General features: G+C 35.9%; 4 protein-coding genes across 4 annotated transcripts in view; 2 read left to right on the top strand and 2 right to left on the bottom strand.

Annotated features, from left to right (window-relative positions):
- Window positions 1-174, bottom strand: part of LOC102590401 (aspartate--tRNA ligase 2, cytoplasmic) — a 7556-nt gene extending 7382 nt beyond the window's left edge. The window contains exon 1 of the mRNA XM_006345927.2: window positions 3-174. Within this exon, the coding sequence (XP_006345989.1) occupies window positions 3-116 (114 nt within the window). The 5' untranslated portion in view covers window positions 117-174. The remainder of the gene's footprint in view (window positions 1-2) is intronic.
- Window positions 175-848: 674 nt separating this feature from the next.
- LOC102580607 (phenylalanine--tRNA ligase, chloroplastic/mitochondrial) lies at window positions 849-7947 on the bottom strand. Its single transcript, XM_006345718.2, has 10 exons — window positions 7652-7947; window positions 5309-5499; window positions 4403-4609; window positions 4197-4314; window positions 3470-3546; window positions 2782-2961; window positions 2598-2642; window positions 2275-2379; window positions 1231-1344; window positions 849-1153 (listed from the first exon to the last, which is right to left on the bottom strand). Exons 1-10 carry the CDS (start codon window positions 7866-7868, stop codon window positions 1103-1105), a joined length of 1305 nt encoding a protein of 434 aa, XP_006345780.1. The 5' UTR covers window positions 7869-7947; the 3' UTR covers window positions 849-1102.
- Window positions 7948-8951: 1004 nt separating this feature from the next.
- On the top strand, window positions 8952-16470 carry LOC102580274 (2,3-dimethylmalate lyase-like). The gene is made up of 8 exons (XM_006345717.2): window positions 8952-9403; window positions 10581-10792; window positions 12430-12711; window positions 13229-13351; window positions 14333-14483; window positions 14609-14838; window positions 15977-16013; window positions 16114-16470. The coding sequence occupies exons 1-8, from the start codon at window positions 9040-9042 to the stop codon at window positions 16230-16232; spliced, it is 1518 nt and encodes a 505-aa protein (XP_006345779.1). The 5' UTR covers window positions 8952-9039; the 3' UTR covers window positions 16233-16470.
- A 368-nt stretch (window positions 16471-16838) lies between these two features.
- On the top strand, window positions 16839-25977 carry LOC102579947 (U1 snRNP-associated protein usp106-like). The gene is made up of 13 exons (XM_006345716.2): window positions 16839-17097; window positions 18710-18762; window positions 19364-19532; window positions 19656-19719; window positions 20433-20512; window positions 20648-20801; window positions 21727-21788; window positions 21962-22024; window positions 23512-23570; window positions 23915-23996; window positions 25062-25105; window positions 25205-25423; window positions 25645-25977. Exons 1-13 carry the CDS (start codon window positions 16951-16953, stop codon window positions 25661-25663), a joined length of 1215 nt encoding a protein of 404 aa, XP_006345778.1. The 5' UTR covers window positions 16839-16950; the 3' UTR covers window positions 25664-25977.
- Window positions 25978-26157: the final 180 nt, after the last annotated feature.

Below are 26157 nucleotides of genomic sequence, written 5' to 3'. Positions count from 1 at the left end.
GCCTCTTGACGGCGGCGCTGGCGCTCAAGCTTGGCGGCTTCTTTTTTGGAGATTTTGTTGCTTCCTTCTTCTTGTGGTTCCATTGGAGATGGATTTTGGGGTTTTTCCGATTCCATTTTTTTTTTAGAAGAATTTAGGGTTTTAGCTGACAAGAGAAGAAGAAGAAAAAGTAAAAACTGTTCTAATGGATGACAGTTATATACATAACTGAATAAGCTACTTGCAAATAGTCCACTTGCGATATGACACGTGTTCATTGAATAATTTATATAAGAAAATTCTTTAAAAAACTACTCTCGATCCCAAAATATTTGTCACTCTTCATTTTTCGAGAGATTCAAAAGCAATAAGTATAGTTCCACAAATGGTATTTGAAGAATATAAGGTGTTACGCGAACTAAGCCTTATCTTTATGTGGGGTAGAGAACGACTTAATTTTTGAATTATCTACTTATTGATTTAATCTAATTCAATTTAATTTCATATATTAATTAAATTAATTTTTTTCTTAAAAATAATAATAAGGTTTTTTAAGAGGGAAAGAGTAGCATGAAGCACAAATGTAGTCTGGTTTTTCAATTGTACATAAGAAGAGAACGAACTTCGTATATCTCTTTTCAATTCATTCAATCTAGAAATAAGATTAGACATTATTTTGATCCGTCTTCATTTTGTGAAACTATTCATCAAGCAAAGCAGTTGATAAGTCATCAACAAATGTGTGTGAGAATAATGAAATGGTGAACATCACTCGTATTTAACTCTCCCATGTGACAAATGATGTGAGAAGTTACGGTGAAGAAATAAAGAGATCCTTCTATATCGAAATCTCATTTGAAAAGAAGAACCAAAACAGAATGGTTTCACTTTTGATACTAATTATTATTCCAATACAATCAATCAAACAACCCCTTCATAATAGCCTTGACATATTGGCCTCAAAACTCCAAATGACAGCAAATAAGCATATTCTACTAAAACAATCAAGATAGTGTAAAAGAAAAAAGTGTGACATATAAATGTGTAAAATAAAATTCAGGTAAATTAACTACATGTTGTAAGCTACAAAATCAGGTGAAAAAAACAAACAATTGAAAATAGCTCATCTTAGGACAACCTTTAACTTGTTTTCCACCTGTTCTCTCACTTTCCACTGCATTCAAATACACAAAAAGACATTTAGTAATGGTAGGAGAAAGATGGTAGAGATTCATTTGAAAGAGGGGTTACCTGCAAATCGTTTATTTCCTCGTCTGTAAGTGAACGTTCCATGGACCGATAAGCTATCCGATAGCAATGACTTGTCATTCCTTTCTTATTGGTGAAGTTGTCGATCAGTTTCACCTGACAGTAGTAGAAACGGAAGCAACAGTCACTAGACGAACTCATGTTACAAACACAAGTCACTACACGAAGTACATGATGACTGAGAAATCAGTCTAGAGCCAACCCATTGGGTCAGAGGATGAGTGAGTATGCCTCTCTACCCTTCTCCACTTATATACCAAAGTTAGTTACCACACAAACTCGTGTTACAAACACGACCCAATAAACCTACTGTAAAATTGGCCAAACCTGTAGTGGTTGGCTTCACTAGGAAAACCGTCACTCAGCTCTAACCCCAGGGTATGACATGGAAATCACTAAAGCTTAAGATAAAGTACAAGATTCGGAATAGCTTACTTTGGAGAAATGAACTAATGATATCAATGAATAGGCCCATAAAACTGGTCGAGTAAGAGGAAACATTTCAAATAACCGAGAAAACTAGCAGAATAATCTGGAATAGACACTCAAGAATTCAAATATTGGGGTATATCCATGGACCATTAAACGAGAGAAGTTCAAAGCCAAAACCAGATCCTTTATCTCTTGATTTTTTTTTGTAATAACTGTAGTGTCGGGGCCAGCAAGATCATAAACACTAAAAGATCATACCCCAGCAATGGAGCTCATGTAAGCAGAATGTTTAATGACCATTGCACAAATGTGAAGACCATCACCATTTCTATGGAGGAATGGAGCTCATGTAAGCAGAATGTTTAATGACCATTGCACAAGTGTGAATGTCCCTCAATAAAATCCTAACAGTAGACGTGCCCCAACAAAATAGATTAAATGTTAACTTTTCTTTTAAAAAACATTAGTGTCCAAACCAGCTTGAGGTGCATCTCATCTATTCTACCAAAAACTAGTAACACAACACATTAATGAAGGGACCCTCATATCTATTAGTTGAATTTGGCAGTAACTAGAACCATCACGTGGACATACCTCCTCGGCAAGGTCTCCAGCAATTCCTCTAACAACTTCACAGAGATTGTTCTCGGTAAATGAATCACTGATCCAGAAACTCATATCTTTATAACAAGGTGGATACTGCAAAATTAAGGAGCTTAAGTCTTTCAAACAAGATCATAAACACTAAAAGATCCACAAACATGATTATGCAGTCAAAGACTCAAATGGACCCCTTGAGTGCATTCTTCAAACAAAATGTTATGCACTTAATGAAAAATGAAATCTTCAAATATAAGAGTTGGATTCTTCAAATGCTTGAAAACCACATAAGATAAACATTAGTAAACAAGTCCTACCTTGGAAAATGGCTTAAACTTCAACCCGAGCCGGCCGCTAGAAAACTACATCATGATCAAGAAAATGTTACCGAAAGCTAGCAAAATCTGAACTGGTGATAAAAAGGAGAGAGAGAGGTGGAAAGAAGTAGCTGAAAATTCAGAACAAGGTGAAAAATGAAAACAGGACAGATGAAGAAATTACTTGAGAAGTGAACCGCTCATCAGTTGACCAGAACAGTCGAATATCTGGAATATCAAATAAAACCATAGCCAAGCGCTCCAATCCAAGCCCAAATGCCCAAGCAACATTGTCTGTTTTACCGCTTCTTTTCAATATTTCTTGTTCTGTCACTCCACAACCCAAAACTTCCATCCATTGATCCTGTAAAGGACTTAACACTGAGTAGAACATAATATATGGTATAGTTATTATTATATGGTATATCAAATAAAACCATAGCCAAGCACTCCAATCCAAGAAATGATGATTACTGCTTTTGTTATTATATTATCTTCTTCCTGAATGTTTGGCTATTGTTTCCTATAGTCCTTGCCGGCACACATCTTTAATCTTCCTACTTTATATTTCCAACGAAGAAATCCACTTATTGACTGAATTCAAAGTAACGAAAGCTAGCTCACATAATTAGAAGTTGGCATATGATGTGAGCGTCTAATGCATGCTTGACACTCTTGAGCCACAGTAAAAGAAATTGTTTAAGTAGGTGATACAATCTTACTCTTCTACACATTTGATAGTATCTTATTGAACAATCTGATGAAACCACAAAACTAACTCGCATAATACTCTGGACTTTAACATCTGGAGAGGAGGAAATAGAAGAAACAAAAGCATGTATAAGTCTGTCATAAACTAATGCAAAGTATACCTGAAAATATATCTCCAGTTCAAATGATGGATTAGTAAAGGGGAAATAAGTGTCAACCCAGCGCATTTCCACCCCACCTGAAGAATTAGAAAGATTAGGCTGGAGATTCATAAATCTTTCTCACGAAAAAGTAAATTTTGTAGTAGAAAGATGGCTTCTGAAGAAGAGAACAAGTTAAAAGATCTATACACGATGGAAAAGCAGCAGCATTGGACCCCTCCTGAGTCCATTGATCTACCGGAATTTAAGGGGAGCCATCAACTACATTATACTATCAGATAAGAACTTCGATAGGCACTTTTAACCTCTTAAAGTAACTTCGACCTATTTTTTTTTGAGATAAGGGTAACTTAAAAGTAACTTCGACCTATTATTTAGCAGTCTGCACTCTGCTCCAGCCTTCTATTACTATCTGCCCTAAAATCAAGTTCTAATTGAGACACCTATTCTTTAAAGAAAATTGAAAGAAGCAAGAAAGATTTATACAATGTACAACAATCACCGCACCAAACTTCTAAGACGATATGAACATAATTACAAACTGGCCTCTAGGACCAACTCCTAATGATGTAAGGAAGTCATAGAGTAAGAGATTGGTTGCGATATAGATATGAAAATGGTAAATCATAGTCAAATCACCAAGACTCGTTATTGGTTTGCAATCCCATTAATTATATGGTAAATTATTGGCATCATATTGACTCATTTAGATGAGACAGATTTATACCAAATAGATGTCGTGCCAAACCCTCAAGACATTTCTTCAGATCTTCCGCAGCATGTGACGTTGCATCAGTACCTGAACCCTCCCAATCATTTGGAGCAAAGACCCGTACACCCTCCATCTACATAGTATGGAAGAAAACCATTAAAGGATAAATCCACACAATAATCTGCAATGTGAAGAGAAAAATATGTTTGCAGGTAGAGAACCTGATGGAATACAGGATAGTGAGTTGAGTCGATGGAATCTCTACGGTACACATCTCCAGTAACAAGAAAATGGGTGTGTCCATTCCTCAGTAGCTCAGCTTGATGCGCACTTGTGTGGCACCTTAGGACAGTTTGAGAATCCACATAATATGTGTCATTGTAACTCCTGCTAACGTGATCAGCAGGTACCAAGACTTCATCAAAGTTCTGCAGGTAGGAACCCACAAGTCGCAGTAAGAAGAAAGCAACCGAAGTTAATTAAAACTCTTACCAGGATACGTGAACAAAAGGGAAAACACATCCCAAGTGCAGTTTATGACTATCCCATCAACAAATGAGTTCTGTTTCAAAAAGCTTTTCCTATCCTTAATCCACTGATAAATTTATTTCCAGTTTGATACCATCATTGAGCTATTCTTCCTATTCCACATAGAACATGTAATAACACGATTAAGAAATGTAAATCAAGCAACTGAAAGAAGTAGACATACTGAATAGTATTTCAATCTATCATTGAGAAACTTGATGATTCTAACGGTTTCTTCAATATAACTCTGTATATGTTAGTGGTTGAATGGTTGACATCCCTGACTCATAATTGATGGGGAATAGTATTGTTGACCTTAGAGCTAATAGAATTAGGTTTTCGGGAGTAGAAGAGTATAATTCATTACTCAACAGAATAGGAGGAACCCCATGAAAAGGCCAAAATGAATGGTTTGTTAGGACCCTAACTTCACTGCAAATTAAACAGATGTTAATGCCAGCTATATGAAATTATGAATAAAGAAAATGCTTGATCAATGGGGAAAGGAACATAATTCTAGCACAGAAAGCAAATATAATTACAAAAAAACAAAATCATGAAGAGTGCAAAAAAAGATTCCTTAACCTTCTTGGACCAACCTGTCTAACAGAAACTATTGGGCACAAATCATCAAACTTGTCAAACTTATCTGGATAGTTTGTGTCAAAATAATCATAGATCGCATTCTTAAGGATACCAAGTGGATGTTGGTTCCTCCTATGAAGCTGCATTCCAAGCTTTGCAAATATTGTATCTGGAATATTGTTTGTGGGGTCATCCCTTACTATTTCTGTATATGCAATCATCAGGTTAGTACCAATTACCAGATGATAGAACAAAATTCTCTCTGTTAAAAGCTCCACCAAGGCAATACAGATGTCAAATTAAAAATAAATGAAAACATTTTTTACTCACAAAAACACAATGGATAAGCATAAGGCCACAGTTATAAGTGAAAATAGAAACTGTCTGTACTTACAGAATTGCAATTTTAAGAAAACACAATAAAAGAAAAAATGAGAAATATAAAGGTAAGACATAATAAGACTTGACTTTGGCTACTTGACTTCTTATCTCCAAGAGCTTTCTGTTGGCCCCGGAGGACCAATTCTATCATAGAAACAACATGAAAAAGGAAACAAACTTGAACCTTGTATGTACATAGGAAAATGTGAAGAAAAGATAAATTTTTCAGCACAAGTGTGCACTTTCCCATACTTGGAAATCTTGTATCCACCAAGCTCTAGAGCAGAGACTCCAATGGAGAACTAACTACAAAATACCATTTCATAAACAACCCAGAAACTATTGCTACAACTACTTCCCCTCAATACAAACTAGTTCAAAGTCGGCTATACAAATCTTCAATATCAATTCCGCTCCATTTCGACCCAAATAGACAGACCCAGAGGAGAAGTTCGATTCCACAATCATAAAAAGGCAAACTTTAATAGCCTCCAGGAAGGTAACTACAAAATACCATTTCATAATCGACCCACAAGCTGTTACAAAAACTACTAGGCATCAACTCCAAACTAGCTTAATGTTTGCTGAACAAATCCTCAGTATCAAATTGCAATTATGTTCCATTTGGATCCAATCAGACCGACCAGATGAAAATTTCAGATTCTACACTCATAAAAACTCGAATTTAACAAACCCAATTCATGTTAATGAAAACTGAAAAAATACAGAGAGGGCAGAAAGCTTGTTATGCTATTTAAGTAACTGACCGTCCTTGGAAATCCCAAACTTAAGTGGTTAGCCAACTGTGGAACCTGTTTACTAGTTTCAGAGGCATAAGGTGGACTACGCCTAAAAGGGCAGGTCAGGCTCTAGTAAGCTGGAACAATGAGGGGAGTGGTAGCGCAGACAAAAACAGATGGAGAATTGTCCCAGCAGTGATATGGTGAACCGTTTGGAAGGAGAGAAATTCAAGATGTTATGAAAGTATCAGTAGTCCTTTGCATAGGATTAAAATGAACTGCACTATCATTGTTTGCTATTGGTGTAGTTCCGAGTATATAGATGATCATGTAGCAATTGTAGACATCTTAGGATCCTTGTAAGATGAGATAGGACCTAGAGATAGGTTTTCTTTTTTGGGTTGCTGAGCTTACTCAGTTGTACGTAGCTCTGTGATGTAAATTCTTGGGATCCTAGCCTTAGTGCTGAAGATTTATATACAAACTTGTTACCTTTGTCAAAAAAAAAATCCCAAATCAGTTCAAAGACTGCTATACAAATCCTCAATCTCAATTCTGCTTCATTTGGACCCATAATTAGAAGAGAAATTCAAGTCCACAATCATAAAAATGCAAACTTTAATAGTCTCCAATGGGGAGGTAACTATAAATACCATTTCATAAACGACCGAGGGGCAACTACGTCTCAATCCCAAACTAGTTCAAAGACGGCTATACAAATCCTCAATATCAATTCTGCTTCATTTGGACCCATAATTAGAGGAGAAATTCAATTCCACAATCATACAAATGCAAACTTCGATAGTCTCCAATGGGGAAGTAACTACAAAATACCATTTCATAAACGATCCAAAAGCTATTACACTAAACGGCTGAGTTTAAGGTCAACTGTATAAATCCTCAATATCAATTCTGCTTCATTTGGACCCATAATTAGTGGATAAATTTCGATTCACAATCATAAAAATGCAAACTTTAATAGCCTCCAATGGGGAGGTAACTACAAAATACCATTTCATAAACTACCCAAAAGCTATTACAATAAGGTACTTAGTCCAAAGTACACTATCCAAATCCTCAATATCAATTCTTCTCCACTTGGACCCAATTAGATCGACCCAGATGAAAATTCAACATTCTACAGTCATAAAAACTCAAACTTTACAATCCCCACATCATGTAAAATGAAAACCAAAGTCAATACACATAGAAAAAGAAAAGCATAAGTAAACTGACCATCTTTTGAAATCTTGACTCCACCAAGCTCGAGAGCAGAGGCTACTACTGATGATTGCCTCTTCTTGTAACCATGGACTCCATCTACGGCAGGAAACGGAGAAGAAGTAGAGAAAGAGGAGAAAGGAACAAGAAATCCAAAGCTTCGAATGCCATTCTTGGGAAAATATGAAGTGGGATTAGAGAAGAAGGTGGATTTAGCTAATGAAAGAGCCATTGCAAATTTGCTCAGCCTCTCCAGTGAGTGGCGCCGGTTATGGATACTCTATCAAGAGTCAAGAGACATACTTCTCCAAAAAAAATAAAAAATAAAAAATATAATACTTACTATTATTCAAAATTCATTACTTTAAATTTTATCGACCCTACTTAATCTTAATTGAATCACTTTGTTTGTATAATAATAACTCTAACATTGCTTAATTGAATCCACAGTAGCTTTCATGTGGTAGGTGTTTGTGTCTATCGAGATACGTATGTCTTAAATTTTTTTTATTACATTCAAATAGAAAAAATAAAAAAAACCGAACCAAACTGACAATAACTAAACTGACAGTTATTTTTTTCATTTTGTTTGGTTTGATTTTGAAAATTTAAAAACCGACTAAATTGATTTGATTTTGATTTTAATCAATAACCGATCAAGACCGAACCATGATCACCCATAATTGTAACCTCACTTTTTCATCTCATTCCATACAATGCACTTTCTACCTTGCTACGAATAATTTTATTCTAAGCTATATTTTCTATAATATATTCACACAATTATTTTCATCTTCACTATCTTTATCTTCTGATCATAATTTTTTTTTTTACTAACTAACATTATATTTCGTACAATATTGTTGGTCTAACCACCGTTCTATCTTTATATTAATGTAGGTCTAATCACCACTATATATAACTTACCTTTAAGTCTTGGTAACAGACAAAGTACTCTAGAGACAAATCTTTATTTCACCCAACTTACATCGATTCAAGTATGTGACAACATCATCAATCCACATGTGTCTTTGAATAGGAACCCAAGATACTTAAAACTTTATTTCTTGTAGATGCATCAATTCTCCCTTTCATCTCCATTTCACGAGTTAGTTACGTTATTTGAATTAATTCTTTATGAGTTATTTTTAATAAAATCAAATCAAACAAAATGTCAATTTGTTTAATCTTTTAACTTAATTTTCATTTTGAATCAATTTTTAACCAAATCACCAAACATTCCTAGTGGCTAGTTGTCACACATTAACAATATGTTTAGTAAAATTTTAAATTTATAAGTAACAATAATTTGCAACATATTTTCTTAAACTAATATCCATCCAAACATGCTGTTGTAGCTGTGATTGACAAATAGAGTTTCAGAGGAAAAACTCATAACAACAATGAATTCCGCATCAATTTCCAGCACAGATTTCAGAACTTTCTCGAATCTTCCGTCACGCCGAACTGCATACTTAGCTCACCGGCGCGTAGCCGAGACGCTCCCTCAAAGTGGTTCTTCATTGCCGGAAAGAGTAGGTAGCAGCAGTAGCAAAGCTGGAAGGAAAACCTCTATTCGCTACACTGTCTCTGCTAGCTATGGTGATAAGGAATCGGGTTCAGTTAACTCTAATGAGTATACTTCTCCGGCGAAGGCACTCCGGAAACTATTAAAATCGCCGGGAGTTCATCAAGGACCAGCTTGTTTCGATGCTCTCAGTGCTAAGCTTGTTGAGCGAGCTGGGTTCGATTTCTGCTTTACAACTGGTTTGTATTTTTGTACTATGTTTAAATCGTTTTTTGCTTTTAATCACCGAGTAAATCCAGTTGATTCATGGTAATTTGACTATTTTAAGATAGCTGTTGACGCACTACAGTGGTACTACTTTATCTTGGTTTGGGACTGGTTATAGTTGTGGACTGCAGCTCTGATTATTTCTACAGACGGTTAGACCAACTTTGTTGTATGGGGCAAAGTGCTGGCCAGTCAAGTACGCCCACGTCTAGAAGTACAATGTAGTAGAGATGAGGATGCTTAGATGGTGTGTGAGCATACTAGGAGAGATATGATTAGGAATGAAGTAATATGGGATAAGGTGAGAGTGGCTTTCGTGATGTGGTGGACAAGATGAGGGAAGCAAAGCTAAAATGGTTTGGGCATGTGAAGAGGTAATGTGTGGATGCACCAATAAGGAGATATAAGGGGTTGGGCTATCGGATGGGTTAGGAGAGGTAGAGATAGGCCAAAGAAGAATTGTAGGAGGTAATTAGACATGATAGGACACAACTTCAGTTTACTGAGGACATGATCCTAGATAGGAAGGTATAGAATAGAAGGTATGGAGATCGAGGATTAGGGTAGAAATGTAGTAGGTAGCTGACTGGTGTTGTACTTTAGGTGGGATAGGCAGGGGACTAGCCTCCTCCACACTTCTTCGTACTCTGTAGTATTATTATTTAGTATTCACATAGCTTCTTATTCTTTGACGTGTTTTACCATCTGTTGCTTGTTGCTTATTTGCTTTGTATCTTACTATTTACTATCTGTTGCTTATTCGCTTTGTATCTTTTAGTAAGATATGAAGCCATGAAATAAGCCAAAGGCGAGGCTCTCTGCTATAAAGTTAATTCTGGAACTAAAAGAATTTCTAAGCTCTTTAGCCTCAGTTCTTGTTAAGTTTATGCATACTACCTGGTTTATGGCTCCATATAATGTTGTTAGTTAGTCCAAACGCTTTTGCTGTTGGTAGAGCTTGAGGAGGCGTTGAGGTGTGCCTCGTCTCTACAGACTATACGCACTGGAAATTAAGTAAGGTGTTGTATTAGAACTTTCAATGTTTTAGTTTTTCGTTCTTCTGATGTAACTAAGAATGAAGTTATAGTGAGTTTGCCAAATACTTCCCATATGTTCTTTTGTTAGCTAATATCTGGAGAACATCTGTAGGTTTTGGAATATCTGCTGCACGGTTAGGACTGCCAGATGCAGGACTAATTTCCTACGGAGAGATGGTGGCTCAAGGTCGAGAGATCACACAAGCAGTGTCCATACCAGTAATTGGGGATGGAGATAATGGATATGGTAATGCCATGAATGTCAAGAGAACTGTGAAAGGATATATTAGAGCAGGTTTTGGGGGAATAATCCTTGAAGATCAGGTTTGCATGTGTCAAGCTTTCTTACCCTCTACTGTTGCTTGATCATTCTTGCTCATTTTTGCAACTCTTTATAATGTTTTCCATTTCCTCCTCTAGCAATGGTGTTAACACTTTCGATTTCCTCAGTCTGTAATTTGCTGTCTCTTTTGAAGGGTGGCTTCCAATTCTCATTTTCCCTTTATAAGTTCCTACAGAAATCGATAATGTCCTTCTTGATTTCCACTGGATTGCCAACGGAAGTGCCATTTAATTTTCAGCTTGTCTATATGGTTGTATCGTTTAAGCGCATTTGCCATCATCTGAGAGAACTTTCGTGCTCATGTCTCCCTTTAAACATCTGAACTCCATCTCCAAGAGATTTTTTCTACTTGGGAAATTTTTGGAATTCCACGAGTATAAATCTACACCACATATACAGCTTCATGTAATGGTTTTGTTTTTTTTCACTTTCATTTGAGAGGGGGGAACAGAAAGGAATGCAGAGTATCAGAATTTTCCGTTCATGCGTATGATTTGCAAGGAAAATTTTATAAAAGAATGTAACTTCTATTGGGCTCACTTCTTTAGTTGAATGAGAAAACAAATGAGTTCAGACTTCGTCATTCCTCACTTCCTATTCAATCCAAACAGAAAGAAATGGATATCTTTAACTATCTCCACCATTTTCCTTCTTCTTTCTGCCACCCCTCTTTCCAAAAGTTTTTTTTTTCTTTTTTGATTATTGAGTTAGTGTCATGAATAAGTCTTCATCCTCTTCCTTCCGTTTCTATCTCTTGCCAGTTACCATTCATGTGAAGAAAATATTTCCACTTGTATTTAGAAACGTCCAGTAACTAAGTAAAAGAAACCAATCTACTTTAGATATGACTTGGTTGTAGGTACTAATATCTTGATTTTGATGCCTTAACTTCATTTATTTCAAACGAGGCATCTCACAAAGTGCAAGTATTTGGGGATGTTAATTACAAGTCTAAGCATGCACTCTAGGATGCCAGTGTTTTAGGTTTCACAGTAGAGAATATAATTTTACATTCTTGCAAAACTTGAATGATTTTTCTATAGTGGACTGTTAGCTTTTGTACATGTTATAAGAGATGGACCACTTTTCCTTCTTTAGGACTTAAATAAGGAGAAGCAATTAACATGCAAATAGAAGTTTAATCTTATTGATTTGTTTTGGAACACACACTTGGTCAACAAATGTCCCCGTGTGCAAGGCTTTTGTAGTTCTATTTATCTTCATGTCACATATGACTAAGTATCATGGCTTCAATTTAAGGGGTGGTTGACTCTTCATTCGTGTTCTTTATTTAGGCAGAACTTTCATAGCAATGAGCAGAACTGCAATTCACTGAATCATAATTTTAACCCTCAAAGTTCATGTATTATACATTGTCTCTGCCTTTATCTAAATACTTTTGTACATTCAATAATAAATAAAGTATTTCCTCCTTGTTCTTTGTGTTTTTTTGGTATCACTAATACTTTCTCCCTGTTATTTGTTCTTTTTGTTAATTTTATGTCAAAAGTTAACGGTCTTACAGAATATAGTTGAAAATTCGTATTTGTTGTGAATCTCCTTTCCCTTACCTCCACCTTGTTTTTGGACTTAATCGCGTGTAATGCTGTTTTTGAAGGTTTCTCCCAAAGCATGTGGTCACACACGTGGCAGGAAAGTTGTTTCTCGGGAGGAAGCAATCATGAGAATAAAAGCAGCTGTTGATGCTCGAAAAGAAAGTGGATCTGACATTGTGATTGTGGCACGTACTGATGCACGCCAAGCAGTCTCCTTTGAAGAAGCCCTTTGGCGGGCACGTGCTCTTGCTGATGCTGGAGCTGATGTTCTGTTCATAGATGCTCTTGCTTCCAAAGAAGAGATGAAAGCTTTCTGTGATGTCTATCCACTGGTTCCGAAGCTTGTATGCCTTCTTTTCAGGACTAGCATGTTTATATTGTTCTAATTAGAAAGCTCCACTTGAAATATCAACTCCAACACATTCTCTAAAAGCTTCATTCTAAAAAAAAAAAAAAAAAAAAACATTCTCTTAAAGCTAGATCTTTAGTTAGTTTGTTCTGTTGGAACTATCTTACACCTGCTCATAGTGTTGACAATTTTTTTGATTTTGTTAGCTCACTGGTTCTAGCATAGGGAAACTTGTCTTGGAGCTAAAAATGTCTTTTTGTCTTTTGTTCTGGCGCTGACATGCCTTTTATCTTTTGTAATATGGCATCTTCCTGATGCCCTTTCAATGATATTCTCTTCATCAAAAAAAAAAAAAGAAAAAAAAAAGCTTTATGTAGTATATATATTCTTCTCGGTGGCGTCCTTATGCCTTTGTACTCATGATCAGGGCTTTGAGTTTTGTTATACTGGAGGAACTTTCAGCATTGATTTGGTGTAAAATTTTCTGATAGAGCTTTTACAATTGCATCCAGGCAAATATGCTTGAAGGTGGTGGTAAAACACCAATATTCACTCCTATTGAACTTGAGGAACTTGGATACAAACTTGTGGTATATCCACTTTCCTTGATTGGGGTATCAATCGGTGCAATGCAGGTTAGATTTTGTACTTCATATTATCCTTTTCCTACAGAATTTTTACTTATTCATTCAGGTTTTATAGTTAGGCGCATCCTGGAAGTATACACATAAAAACAATACAATTGCTGGCTATAGATCAAACCAACCCAGAAATTCCTTTGCCCCACCCTATATAGCAAGTATGACGGTGATCTCATGAGAATATCTTCCCTAGGAAGGAAATCACTTACCACCAAACTACCCCTTCTGTTTCCCTACTTGAGGAACATCTTTTCTTCCTTCTTTTTTCTCTTTTCGTTAAAATTTAGTGATCTCAAAGTTTCTTATCTGTGCAAAGTTGTAGTTTTTGGTCTAAGTGAAGCAAGCATTGAGAACGAGGTACATAAGCAGCAGGCTATTATGCTGTGAGAGGCTATAACATTTTTTTTTTTTGATAAGGTAAGTTGATTCATTGATTGGCATAAAGAAGATGCAGAGGATATAAAGCTTTAGTAAATGTTTATGTAGTTTGTGGTTTTGAGTGTGCAAAAACAATCCAAATCCCTTGCTTTCCCAGTTTCTCTACCATTGAAGAAGTATCTGGTAACATGTGAAGAGATGTCTTTATCTAAGGGACTCTTTATAAAGGCAATTGATGTTGCACTTAACTTTCTTTGTTCTATATCCTCATATCAAGCATATCTTGCTGAGGCTTGGAAGGGCTTCAATGAGTAAGTCATCATGCAGTCGGTCATTGGTTTCTTAGTATTGTTTCTATTTTCTATGTTCTTTTTGCTTCTTCCTGCAATTTCTCCGAAATGTATATAAAACAAGACTTGAAACAGAAATAGCTAGATTGCTCCCTACATAATCAGTTTTTAGTAGAAAAGACTAATTCTTCACTTGTCAACTACTGGCTTGAGATATAGACCCCATGACAGCTTGCCAAAAAAATTTCTGCTGCACAACATTTACCAAAAAAACGTTGATTTGTTAACTCGTTACTAACATCTTCAGGATGCATTGTCTGCCATTAAAGGAGGTCGGATACCATCGCCGGGTAGCATGCCTTCATTTGAAGAGCTAAAAGAAATCCTAGGTTTCAATACCTACTATGAAGAAGAGAAGCGTTATGCAACAACAAGCAGTCAACTCCCTTCTCGTAAAGGTGAGCAATGCCGTCAATTTAGGCTTTCTAATTATTTGAAAAGACAATTTGGATTCAGATCTTGTCAGATCATTTTAATACTGATCCAAAGACATTTTACCTTGCTTTCACATTTTAAATATCAGGTGATTTCTCATCAAACAGCAATGAGTATGGTGTTCAACCCGGCATCCAAGCTGATAGAGAGCAGAGGAGTCAAATACCAGAGAATCCTGTTGAGGTATTGATACCTGAGGTGTATGACAAATTTTCTGGTGAGGGTAAGAAAGGAAATTTCTCAATGGCCTGGTCTCGGAAATTGAGAGTAAAGATTACTGGAAAAGATGGATTTGAAAAGCTAGATATCAGAATTCCTGTAAGTTATACTCCTCAGCTATTTTTTGTCTTTCAGCTATTACGTATGTGAAATTAGTGAGCTAAAAACTATTTACAATAAATGTTTTAAGAAACTATTTAACCGTTTATGATGCATGACGAAGGGATTACACTATCATAGATATAGTTGATATTGTCTTGAGGTTTAACAATGAATATTTGAAAGAGCAACTCTTAATTTTTTATAGATATCAGTTTAGGTAAATCATTTTGAAGCCTCGTTGTTTGAAGCCTTGCAATGCTAGCACCCACAGTCTGCTTATTTTTTTCTTTTTAAAAGGAACGCTAACATCCATAGTCTGCCGACTTAAATTGTTCTGCTGGACTCAAGCAAGGGCTTTTATGATAGTAACAGGCTAGAGATATTGACTCTTTGGTGGGCCAAGAATTAAGTAAAATGCTTCAGATTTAAGGGATGCATTCTTATCTACGTTATAAGCTATGTGGTAAGAGACTCAGTTTTGATATCAAATATACTGAGTTCTAGATTCTAAGTTTCAATATCTTGACAAATTATCAAAACTCAAATCTTGATAATTTGTCAAGATATATAGTTTCAAAATATCTCGACAAATTATCAAGATTTGAATTTTTAAGAGAGAATAATTCCTTAGTTTTGAATAACTGATATTGGTATTTGGTACCAAACCATGTTTCAACCATTTTGTTGGAGCCGTTTTTTTTCTTGGGGTGGGTTAGGGGGTATAATCACTTGTGCAAAAGCAGTTATGAGTTCCTAAGGAGTGCAGCAGAGCCATTTCTTAACTGAAGAAGGTCCAACTCATATGCTTTAACTTCTGAACCTTTTTGTTGTTTCATTAATGTTGTGATTCTTGCGCGAGGTATCCACAAGAGAATATATGAGGTGCCTGTTTAATTCAATTTAGAGTTATATTTGTGATATCTTTAGCATTAGGCGCTTTCTTAAGGTTCACGTGTGTGCATGATCAATCTCTAGGCTGTCTTGGTTCTGTAACATAGTTTGAACTTGACTTTTCATGAATATGGAACCCCATCCTCTATATTTTAGTGCGCATGAAACTGTATGCACATTATCTGCTGCATCAAGTTATTAGTTTTTCCAATATTTTGCACGCTTAATTGTCTCTTTTCCGCAGGCTGGGTTTTTGGAAGGAATCACAAACATAGTTCCGGGTATGTTTGTTATTTTAAGTAGTTGGTGATGTCTTTTGAAAGTCAAATCTTATGAACACATTTCTGAAAAGTTCAATTTCTATGTCTTTTTTTTATACAGCTTTGGTAGGTGTAAACATCAAGTCTCTGTTGGATGAGGCAACTTTAGAAGAGGGTGGGAAACAATTGTTGGATTTTCAGGATACAATGGGTGACAGGATACAAGTTATTTTGGAGTAAAGGAGCTCTTGCTTCTTATTCCTGTATTTTGATGAATAAATCTTGGGCAATCTAAAATAATTTGGTCATTATATGGCAACTGATGTATAATCCCTAGTTCACCTTGGCCCCTGAGATCTGGTCTAATTGGAAGAGCATAATACATATGAATAATGTGTGGGTTAAGCGCATGTCACAGTATTATTTTTGGCATTTGACTTGAGCTATTGATCAATAATATTATTTAATTAAAATATCATATAAAATATGTATTTTTTTAATATCCTATCTTGATTAACACAATTCTCTTTGTTCTACCAAAAAAAATGTATCATATGCACCATGTAAGGATTGTAGCGGGTATAATTTAATGGTAATTATTTCATGTAGGCAAAAATACAGTTTTTCCAAAAAAAAGAAATACTATAATTTAAATATAAATTAAAAAGAAAAAATATATAGTGAAAGTGAAAATAAGATTTTTTTTTGGGTGTATTTGGGTGAAAAATCCTTTTGGCTAAATGGGGGTTTAATTTTCAATAATAATCTTTATTTAGATCAAAGTTGATAAAATTAAAATGAAAAAGTAAAAGGACCAATTTGGCAAACCCTATAAAAAACGCTGTGAGAACTGAAAAAGCTTCAAAGGACAAAAGAGTGAAGAGGAAAAAAGCCCTTACATAGATAGAGAGCAAACCTAAGCTTGAACTCAGCAGCGAATTTTAAGCGTTCATCGTCAATGGACGCCATAAGGAAGCAACTGGATGTGTTAATGGGAGCTAACCGGAACGGCGATGTGACGGAGGTTGATCGGAAGTACTACGACCGTGAAGTTTGCCGTCTGTATCTCTCCGGTCTCTGCCCTCACGAACTCTTTCAGCTCACTGTACGTAAAAGTTAACACCGCTCTATCTATTTCTCCGTTTACCTGTTTCCTCGTGTTTGTGTTTGTGTTTGAATCCCTAGGTTATTTAGTTTTGTTTTTGGATAATTGAAACAAATTCATTTAGGCTTCGAAAAATAGTTGAAGCTTTAGATTTGAATAGTTTTGCTATATAGAGATCTTATTTTTGTGCAATGAAGTTTACTTTAACTATTACTGGGTAAGGGAGAGTGAAATGTATACACAAATGCCATAGAGCTCTCTCTATCTATATGTTTACATGTTTCATCGTATGTGTGTGTTTGTATTTGAATCCCTAGGTTATTTGTTTTTTTGGTAACTGAAAAAATTCATATCGGTTGTCGAGAATTAGTTGGAGGCTTAGATTTAAATATCTTTGCTCTATAGCGATCTTACTTGGTGCAATGAAGTGTTCTCGGACTATTGTGGGGTAGGGGAGAGTGAATATGTACTACGTGCAGCTTTGCCCTTGAATTTGGTGTGATTTAGAGGAGGACATCAAAGGAGAACCTCTACTGTGCATCTAGGCTAGTTTATTCGTTGACTAAGTGTATAAGTAGATTATGCATTTTTGGTGCCTTTTGAAGTTGAAACAACTATTTTGTTCTATAACTTCTGAAATGAAATTATAATAAGAAGTTTAAGCTGGAAAACTTTATCCAAAGATGGGGGTTGAGAACACTCTGCTTTTGGAACAGTATTGGAGGAAACCCAGGTGATTCAATCCCTATAATTTACCCACTTGGCACTGACTGCTATGTGGTATTTTCTTTTGCCTCAAGCTTTTTGCTGTTAGAATCACCCTTTAGTAGTTAACTGCGTGAAGAAACAATCCTTTCTTGGAATTCATGGGTTCCATATGGAATGATGTGGGAATTCTGTGACCCCAATTATAGCTTGTGGTTGAAGACATCATTTAGAACGTTCTCATTCAGTGCTCACATTACTACAGGACATCTTACTCTGTCAATGCTTGCTTGTATAGAAGCTCCATAAATTTGTGGAATTCATCCATCTCTCAGTCTTGCAGGTTTCTTCTGAAGCCTATGTCTATGAAATTCTTCACACTTGCATCTCTTACACCTGGGCGACTAGCATTAATCTTATGGCTCAAAATGTAGAACTTCGAGGAAAGCACTTCTTGGACTTCCTTTCTGTCACCACCTATGCCCTCATAAGCTATCCCTGTTCTTGATTCCTACTTTGATAAATGCTTACAAGTATGAAAATGTGAACCAGTGAAATACAAGTTGATAATCAGTAATGCTCAATACTTGTAGGGAAAAAAATGATAATATTGCTCCTCTAGTATCAAACTTTATTTAATTTAATGGCAATAATCTTTATCTAGTGAAATTAGTCAATTCTTATTGATAAGGCGAAACCAGTCAGCATTAAAGAGTCAACTCACATGCTATCCATATTAAATCGTTGAATTTGAAATATCTACTATAGAAAATACTTGTTTGGGTGGGTAGGGGGAGGGGTGTTGGAGTGGTTCAGTTTTGTCCCAGGTCTTCTCCCTCTTCATTTCTTGTTTGACTATATATTTTTTGCTCTGATTTTTTGTTTTAATTTCTTTCCTGATATGCAGAAAATGGATATGGGGGCATGCCCTAAGGTGCATTCATTGCCTCTAAGAAAAGAGTATCCTTCTTTGATGTGTATACTTTGATTTTCGAAGTGTTTCATACTCATGTTTTGTGCCCCTAATAATTTGGAGAATTAATATCACGGCAAGGCATTTTGGGCTATTAAGTAAAAAAGTGTTCTTATGTCTTTACATATGCTAGATAGGGTAGCTGTTGTCACAGGCTGTTTAACTAGATTATCTGTTTTCTTGGAGATGATAGAAGCTGTTGCAATATTAGTGGGAGGTCATAAAAAAATTATTAGGGACTGACAGGCTACCTAGTAGCTGGAAGTGAGTGATCAACTTGAATCCTGTTAAATGTTATGGTTGTTTTTAACAAGGATTTCAATCTGAAGATCATTGCTCTCCTCCTCAAACTCTGTCAATCCTGTTAAATGTCGGGGACCCAAGCCATTGCTTTAGTGGCTTTATAGTCGAGCCAGCCCTGAATTCTACCTAAACCACAGAAAAAAAGAGAAATCGACAGGAAATGTCATCATCAAAATAAACAAATAAATGGACAAGAGATGTTGTATACTTGTATTCTTTGGTCAATGTTGCTTCTTGAATCAGTAAAAATCCAGTATCACTTGTCTTAACTTAACCTTGTCTAAGATATGAAGAAGCAAAAGCAAAAGGTCAGGATAACTATGACAGGGACTTGGAGGACTTAATAGATAGGCTGATTGTTGAGTGTGACAGGAAAATAACTAGGGCCCTTAAAAGGCTTGATGAGGAGGATGCCAAAGCTGCTATTGCCATATCAGTATCTGAAGTCACCCTGGTAATTGTCAAGTTTGGGCTCCAAGCTCATTATTTTCTTTTGTTGGTCACTGGTACTTCCTCTTTTCCCTTCCTTTGTATACTAGTCATTGTTACAAGTGTTTTCAACTTGTCTAAATTGTAGACTCCGGAGATTGATGAGTTGTCAAAGCAAATTAAAGAAAAGTTGAAAGAAGCTGACATACATGGTAAGTTCTTTTAGATATTGCTGATTACCTGAATGCCGCGTGAAAGTACCTTTTACAAGTCGTGCAAGCATGACAATGTAGTCTTGACTGGTTATTTCCCATTGTTAGGTTGCTCTTATTTTACTTTTTTTTGTTGTTTGCATATACATAAATGATGAGTCAGCTTGTCAATCTTATACCTCTTTGAGCATACAGAGGTTCAGGGAGTAAACTATACTTGATGATTGCTGGTGATATTATAAGATTCATCGTTACTTTGTCTAATAATTTTAAGCTGGAATGGGTTTTAGTTTCATTCTTGAATCTAGGTTGGTGTCGATTAACCTATGAGTCATGGTAAATTTGATCAAACTGTGATTTCAAAGTATCAAAATGTGAAGTGCTAATTGCACCCAAGGTTGTGGCCTAGTGGTCAATGAAGTGGTTGAGAACTCTGAAGTGGTTCAAAACTCAATTGAGACAAAAAACACTAGGTGATTCTTCCCGTCCTAGCCTTGGGTGGACAGAGTTACCTGGTACCTATAGTTGGTGGGAGGTGGTAGGTATCCCGTGGAATTAGTCGAAGTGTGTGAAAGCTGGCCAGGACACCACGGTTATCAAAAATAAAAAAAATGTGAAGTGCTAATTATTTTGTGGAATTTTCTATCTGATGAAAAAACTGAATGTTTCTTTTTGAGTTGGCCAAGTTCTTGAATGATCTTACTTCTTTGCAGATCTTGAAGGTAAGACAGATATGAAAATTCGAGCTTTGGAAGAAGTTGAAGAACTTCGAACTAAGAGAGCAGACAAACAGGTACGGAACTTGGAGATGTTGAATTTTACTTTGCCCTTCAGTCAACTTGGCAAAAATTAATGACATTGCAATACTCAACAGTTCACATGGTAGTGTGTATGGTCAGGACTCATAGTTTCTTTTATCCAATGGCAGTCAATGCTTCTTTTGGATGCATTCAACAAAGATCGAGCATCTTTGCCGCAGCCACTTCAGAATGCTCCACAGTTGGCACCCTTGCCTGCATCTACTCCAGATCCTCGCATACAGGAAATGATAAATGAGAAACTGAAGAAAGCAGAAGATCTTGGTATGTTGAAATCTAAATAGCTCTAAATTGGCGTTGCTTACAACATCCTCCACTTCTTCTACAGGACCAGAAATTGCTTTTTGATATGCTTTATTATGTTGAATCTCTCTGGATATAGTACAATCTCATTATTTTGGTCTATGTCCATGCACTTGCGTACGGGCAGTTGAAAAGGAAAGTAACATCTGGATAAAATAGTGAGTGATTCTGGGTTAATGCTACCTTGAGATTGTTAGTGGTAAATACATGGGAAATGGCAGGGTATTATGCGACTGAAGTGGGAGATAATGTTTGCTTTTGATAATATGAAATAAGAATCTTCAAACGCCATTGCTGGACAATTGTTGTTGTACCTTCAGATCAGAGGAGCCATATTCTGCTGCAAAAGTTTGAAATAAACCTATGCTCATTCCTATTCATTTGGTTCCTTATTGAAGGATCATTATTTATTTCTCCAATAAGCCATCGCCAAAGGTTGTGAGCCTTGGTGTGTGTGGGGGTGGGGGGTGGGCTTGACCTCTAAAGATCATTATCAAATTTCTATGTAAGATTTTGTTACTCTGATCTCAAATTTATGATGAAAATGCATTAATGGGAGGCTAAGGAAAATTATCTGCACATATTCTCTGATTAGTAAAGGTATATGTTAGATAAAAGTTTTCCTAGAAGTGATTTAAGCAAGATGGAAGCATTTTTGTGTTTTAAGCCTCAAATGAATGTTACACCAGAATTACTTTATCATATCTGCTCTATCTAAGCAAAGAAACTCAAAGCCTATTAATACACCTTCTACATTTTCTCAGTACCATCTTGTTGCACTTTTTGTAAAATGATTTAATTTATAGAAAAGAGACTGTGCAGCAGGGTTGCTTTTGCTCAATGTGTTGTTTTTATCGTAAACTTTTCCTTTTACCCTGGTATCTAGGTGAACAAGGGATGGTTGATGAAGCTCAGAAAGCATTGGAAGAGGCGGAAGCTCTTAAGAAGGTTGCCAAACAGTTCTGTTTGTACTTCAATTGTGCTTCATTATAACTTTTTAGTGTTCAAATTACCCTTCTTTCCATTCTCTATTAGTATTTTTTTTGGCTCAAAACACTTCCCCTTCCAGTTTGACTACATTTAACACTTCTCTCCTTGATATGCCTGTCTACTTCATTCAGCTGCCTGTGAGGCAAGAACCTGTTCAGGATTCCTCAAAGTACACTGCAGTTGATGTGCGGATTGTAAGTCATTTTTCTAGCTCTGATAAGCATTATTTACTGTTGGTTCTCCTCATTTATAAGTTTATATAAGTGTTTCTACCGAATTTAATCTAAACGAATAATGATCTTACTTGAAAAATTTATTCAGATGATTCCTTGAGAAAAAAAAGCCATATGTAATCATTTTCTAAAAGCATGGTTTGGAGTTGCAGATGGTGCTTAGAATATACTGTGAGACTCGCATTCTCTGAACTTTTACGGTAGCTTGAGTCCAACGGTAGTATGACTAGTTTGACGGTTACAAGAGGTGGGTCAGGGGAGTTAAATTGATAGGGTCACTGTGGTAAGGAGAAACCTTTAGGAATGGGAAGCAGGTTAATTCAGAGGCATGGTTGAACTTCTTTACAAGCAAATCATCACACACTAGTCGTGATTAATGGAAATATGAATGAGAAGAGTGGATTGTTCTTAGTGAAGTCATATTATCATGAGCTTTTAGTAAGGAGGAATTGGGTTTCTGCTCTGGTTTGGATCCCCAGGGTACCAAGCCTTGTGTGCTTCTTTATTAGCAATTGAGGATTTGAGAAAGGAGGATTACATATATTAGTTGGTGATTTATGTGCAAATGCTCAACTGAAGACGTGGACCACCTCATCCTATATTATCAGGTGGCAACACATTTAACACACGTGGGATCAGAGATTTTGAAATGTTTCAGCTGAAAAGGGGGATGCTTGGTATTTAGAAGAAAGAAGAGAAGTCGAAGACCGCGGAGCATTGCACCATTAGCACTCACGTGGGTCTAGAAGAGATTTTAAAGGGATAGAGAGTGATTGTATAATTGAGGATAGCCTGTCATTCCTGGATTTTGTGCCTCCATGAAGTTCCTGTTTGTATAGAAGATTGTGTTTCGTTCGTGGAGGATCATATTATGTTGTAGATTTCTACTTTTTGGTATATTAGTGGACAATATATTTTTTAATCATTAATAAAAAAAATATTTTATAAAAAAGAATATCACCACTGGGTATGTTGTTGTATAAAAAAGAATATCACATAAGATTCATTACCAGAATATTCTCTATTAAATTAAGTATATCTATTTACCTCATAACCTGGAGAATAATTACCTACAATATTGTTTGTAACCTAAGCCTGATATAGGAGCCCTTTCTAGCTGTTAACATGTCAATAAAAAGCTCTCTTCTTTTTGATACTTTCCGATGATAATGATACAATTCTCTAGCATTTTCTTGAAAAAAATTAACTATTAAGAATTTCTTAAGAACTTAAGTTAAATAAAGAGCTGGAGTGTTTTTCGCTGCAATTTGAAGTACAAAAAAGATGCCTCAAGTGGGCACATATATGTATGAGTGAGCAGACAGAATCAGGAAAGGGTGTTGTTTGTTGCTGTTCTTGCATATATTTCTGCCGAGGAATCTCAGCATGTGGTCTTGATATGAATTTACTGTCCCTGACAAGTGAAATGTTAATTATAACTTTTGCAGACTGATCAGAAGCTCCGTGTATGCGATATTTGTGGAGCTTTCTTAAGTGTTTATGACAGGTAAATGCTCCTTTTTCCGTTACATCTTTTGGAACATTTTCCAAGTATAGCTGTGTAGGGAAAGCAAAAGGCTACTTTGAAGTATTGTGTGGTTCAGTTTTTGACATGGTGATTGTACCTCCTTGTCACCAGCAGGCTTTTTTGGGCCCAGTTTTTCGAGGATAAACTTTTGCCGCTAAATAATGTGCGTCTTTTCTGTGTTTATTTTTCAATCATGTTATGTTTAGCCAGAAAGTTATGGGAGCAACTTCATTTTGCTGTTATCTGTTCAATTTTTTTTTCTTAAAACTATTGGACATAGTACTTGAAAATCCAGCTATCCTCACTTCTCTTTTTCTTTCCAGTGATCGTCGCTTAGCTGATCATTTTGGAGGAAAGCTTCATTTGGGATATATGCAAATCCGTGAGAAATTAGCTGAACTTCAGGTAAAGATAAGATATCTACTTGAAGATTTCTTATATTCTGTTGCAGTGTAGGTTCTGTTATTGGAAGTATATAACGAGAACTTTGCCATGTGGTATTTGTCAATACATGTGCCTGTTTCCTTATTTATCTGGTTGCATAAAGTAATCTCTGATTGAACACATTTGATTTTTAGTTCCTAAATTGATATTTTGAATTGTTTGATTCTGGTCCTGGTTTCATGTTTCAGTTTCTTCTGTTGTCACTTTCTATATTTATGCCCTTTATAGTTAATCTATCTTTTACTGATCTTATTATGGTCCATAGGGAAATACGTATTCTCATATCACACCTCATATTTTATTTGATGTTCATAAATGAGATATGAAAGGTTATTAATACTTTTATTGAACCGTATTAGGGTAGAATTTAAGATGGGGTAGAATGGTTGAATAAGTGACATATGTTTGGCTTCTTAAGAGCTAAAAAGAGTTGGTAGTTATATGAAGGAGATCATCATCATAAAGGAGAGTATTATCAATTCTTTAATGCATGAATCAAAATATTGATCTGCTGGCTTTAGGTTCTGCCGTTTCCTGCATCTTCCTTTATGAACAGAAAATACAGAGAAATCTCCTATGTTGTCCAGCCTTGCGTGACAAGGATGAAACTTAGTTTGGTGGTGATGGTTTATTACTGCTAATATCTGTTAGCAATTCAATTTTTGCTATTATAATGTTCTCCTATATAATGTGTGTGAATTTGCTTCTCAATTATTTGCTAGAGAAATTTATTTTGTTTTCTATCATGTTTGAAAATTTGGTGCCTTCCTGTTTTTCATTTTGTGCACGTTCCCTATTGATTTATAAAATTTGGAAGTTGATGAGGATGCTACTAGGTAAGACTTAGGTCGATGTTCCTTTTAAGTTTTAAAATTGACTAGTCAATTAAAGAACGGAAGAATAGGGATTATCATTCTGTACTTCACAATTTTGTTCTTTGAATATGTGTTCATTGTAATTTCACTGGAACAACTATGGGAGTTTGTGATATGCTTCATCTGTGCTTTCTCAATGGTGAATTGCCAGGAAGATAGAAACAAGAAGCGCAAGGCAATAGAAGAAGATAGGAGGTTGGATCTCCTGTTGTGACGTGCCTATTCAGCTTTACTTTACTGTATCGACTTTTGCTTTTACCATCTTATCTTCAAATGTTCAATTTTACTATGTAGATCTAAAGAAAGGAAAAGCAGGGAACGCGAGAGAGAATCAAGCAGGGATAGAGTTGATAACCGTGAAGTGGGGAGAGATCATGATCGCCGGAGTAAAGATCGCAGCTATGATCGCGATCGTGACAGAAACAGAGACCGCTCTCGGAACTATGATTCAAGAAGTCACAGGAGATCACGTTCACGGTCAAAAGAAAGGTCAAGGGATTATGATCGCCACAGGTTCTTATTTTTTTCACTTAGCATATTGCATTGTATACATAATGTTGACCCTTGCAATACCAAATCAATTGTATACACAGAGAAACGTAGTTTCAATATAATTATCCACTTGGGTAGCAAATATAGGTATTGATGCACGCACTATTGTATTCTCTTTACTATGCATTTGAGAAAAGTTTCTTGTTCAATATTCACTTAACAGTTTTTTTTTTCTTTCCCAGACGTTACGATCGCTACTAGGTGAAAGTTGCTGTGGCATGGGAAGTTAAAATCTTGTGTCTTTGACTTGGTGGATGTTTGGTACTTGGTAGTATCTAGGAGATGATGTCATATATATACTGCCTGTTTTTATTTGGTCGTTTTTTGGATTATGAAGTGGTAGGGTGAAGTTTGATATTTGATCTTCAAAATGACATGTACGTTTTATGCTCTAGCTAGTGTTATGACATTTTTTTTTGTACCACCCTTTGAGATTGCACCTCTTGTGGAGATGATAACCCATTTAAAAATTCCCAGGCTTGTTTTTCGCCATCATGGGCGATTTGTTTGTGGAAGATTGTGTCTTTGATTTTTAAGTTTCTAACTAAAATGCAACATAAATCTTTGAGGAATACAAAGTCTGGCCCCAAGAATAACTCTTATGGCTCAATTTGTTGACATTTCAACATAGATTTAATCCTCTTTTTTAAAAGAAAGTGGTATGAAGTTAACTAAGATAGTAAACTCAAATATTT

The sequence above is a fragment of the Solanum tuberosum genome, unplaced genomic scaffold (assembly GCF_000226075.1).
Source record: "Solanum tuberosum cultivar DM 1-3 516 R44 unplaced genomic scaffold, SolTub_3.0 scf00072, whole genome shotgun sequence".
NCBI lineage: Eukaryota > Viridiplantae > Streptophyta > Magnoliopsida > Solanales > Solanaceae > Solanum > Solanum tuberosum.
This window is presented reverse-complemented; position numbering and strand designations above follow the sequence as displayed.

Bases quoted from the DNA above. Each gene is read 5' to 3' on its own strand.
- LOC102579947 (XM_006345716.2), top strand. From the start codon at position 16,951: ATGGACGCCATAAGGAAGCAACTGGATGTGTTAATGGGAGCTAACCGG. The intron at 17,098-18,709 runs GTACGTAAAAGT...CCTGATATGCAG, and splicing joins ACGAACTCTTTCAGCTCACT to AAAATGGATATGGGGGCATG. The intron at 23,571-23,914 runs GTAAATGCTCCT...TTTTCTTTCCAG, and splicing joins TTCTTAAGTGTTTATGACAG to TGATCGTCGCTTAGCTGATC.
- LOC102580274 (XM_006345717.2), top strand. From the start codon at position 9,040: ATGAATTCCGCATCAATTTCCAGCACAGATTTCAGAACTTTCTCGAAT. The intron at 10,793-12,429 runs GTTTGCATGTGT...CTGTTTTTGAAG, and splicing joins GAATAATCCTTGAAGATCAG to GTTTCTCCCAAAGCATGTGG. The intron at 14,484-14,608 runs GTGAGCAATGCC...TTTAAATATCAG, and splicing joins TCAACTCCCTTCTCGTAAAG to GTGATTTCTCATCAAACAGC.
- LOC102580607 (XM_006345718.2), bottom strand. From the start codon at position 7,868: ATGGCTCTTTCATTAGCTAAATCCACCTTCTTCTCTAATCCCACTTCA. The intron at 5,500-7,651 runs GTCAGTTTACTT...TTGCATATACAG, and splicing joins AGTCAAGATTTCAAAAGATG to AAATAGTAAGGGATGACCCC. The intron at 4,610-5,308 runs GTTGGTCCAAGA...TCCTACCTGCAG, and splicing joins CAATAGTTTCTGTTAGACAG to AACTTTGATGAAGTCTTGGT.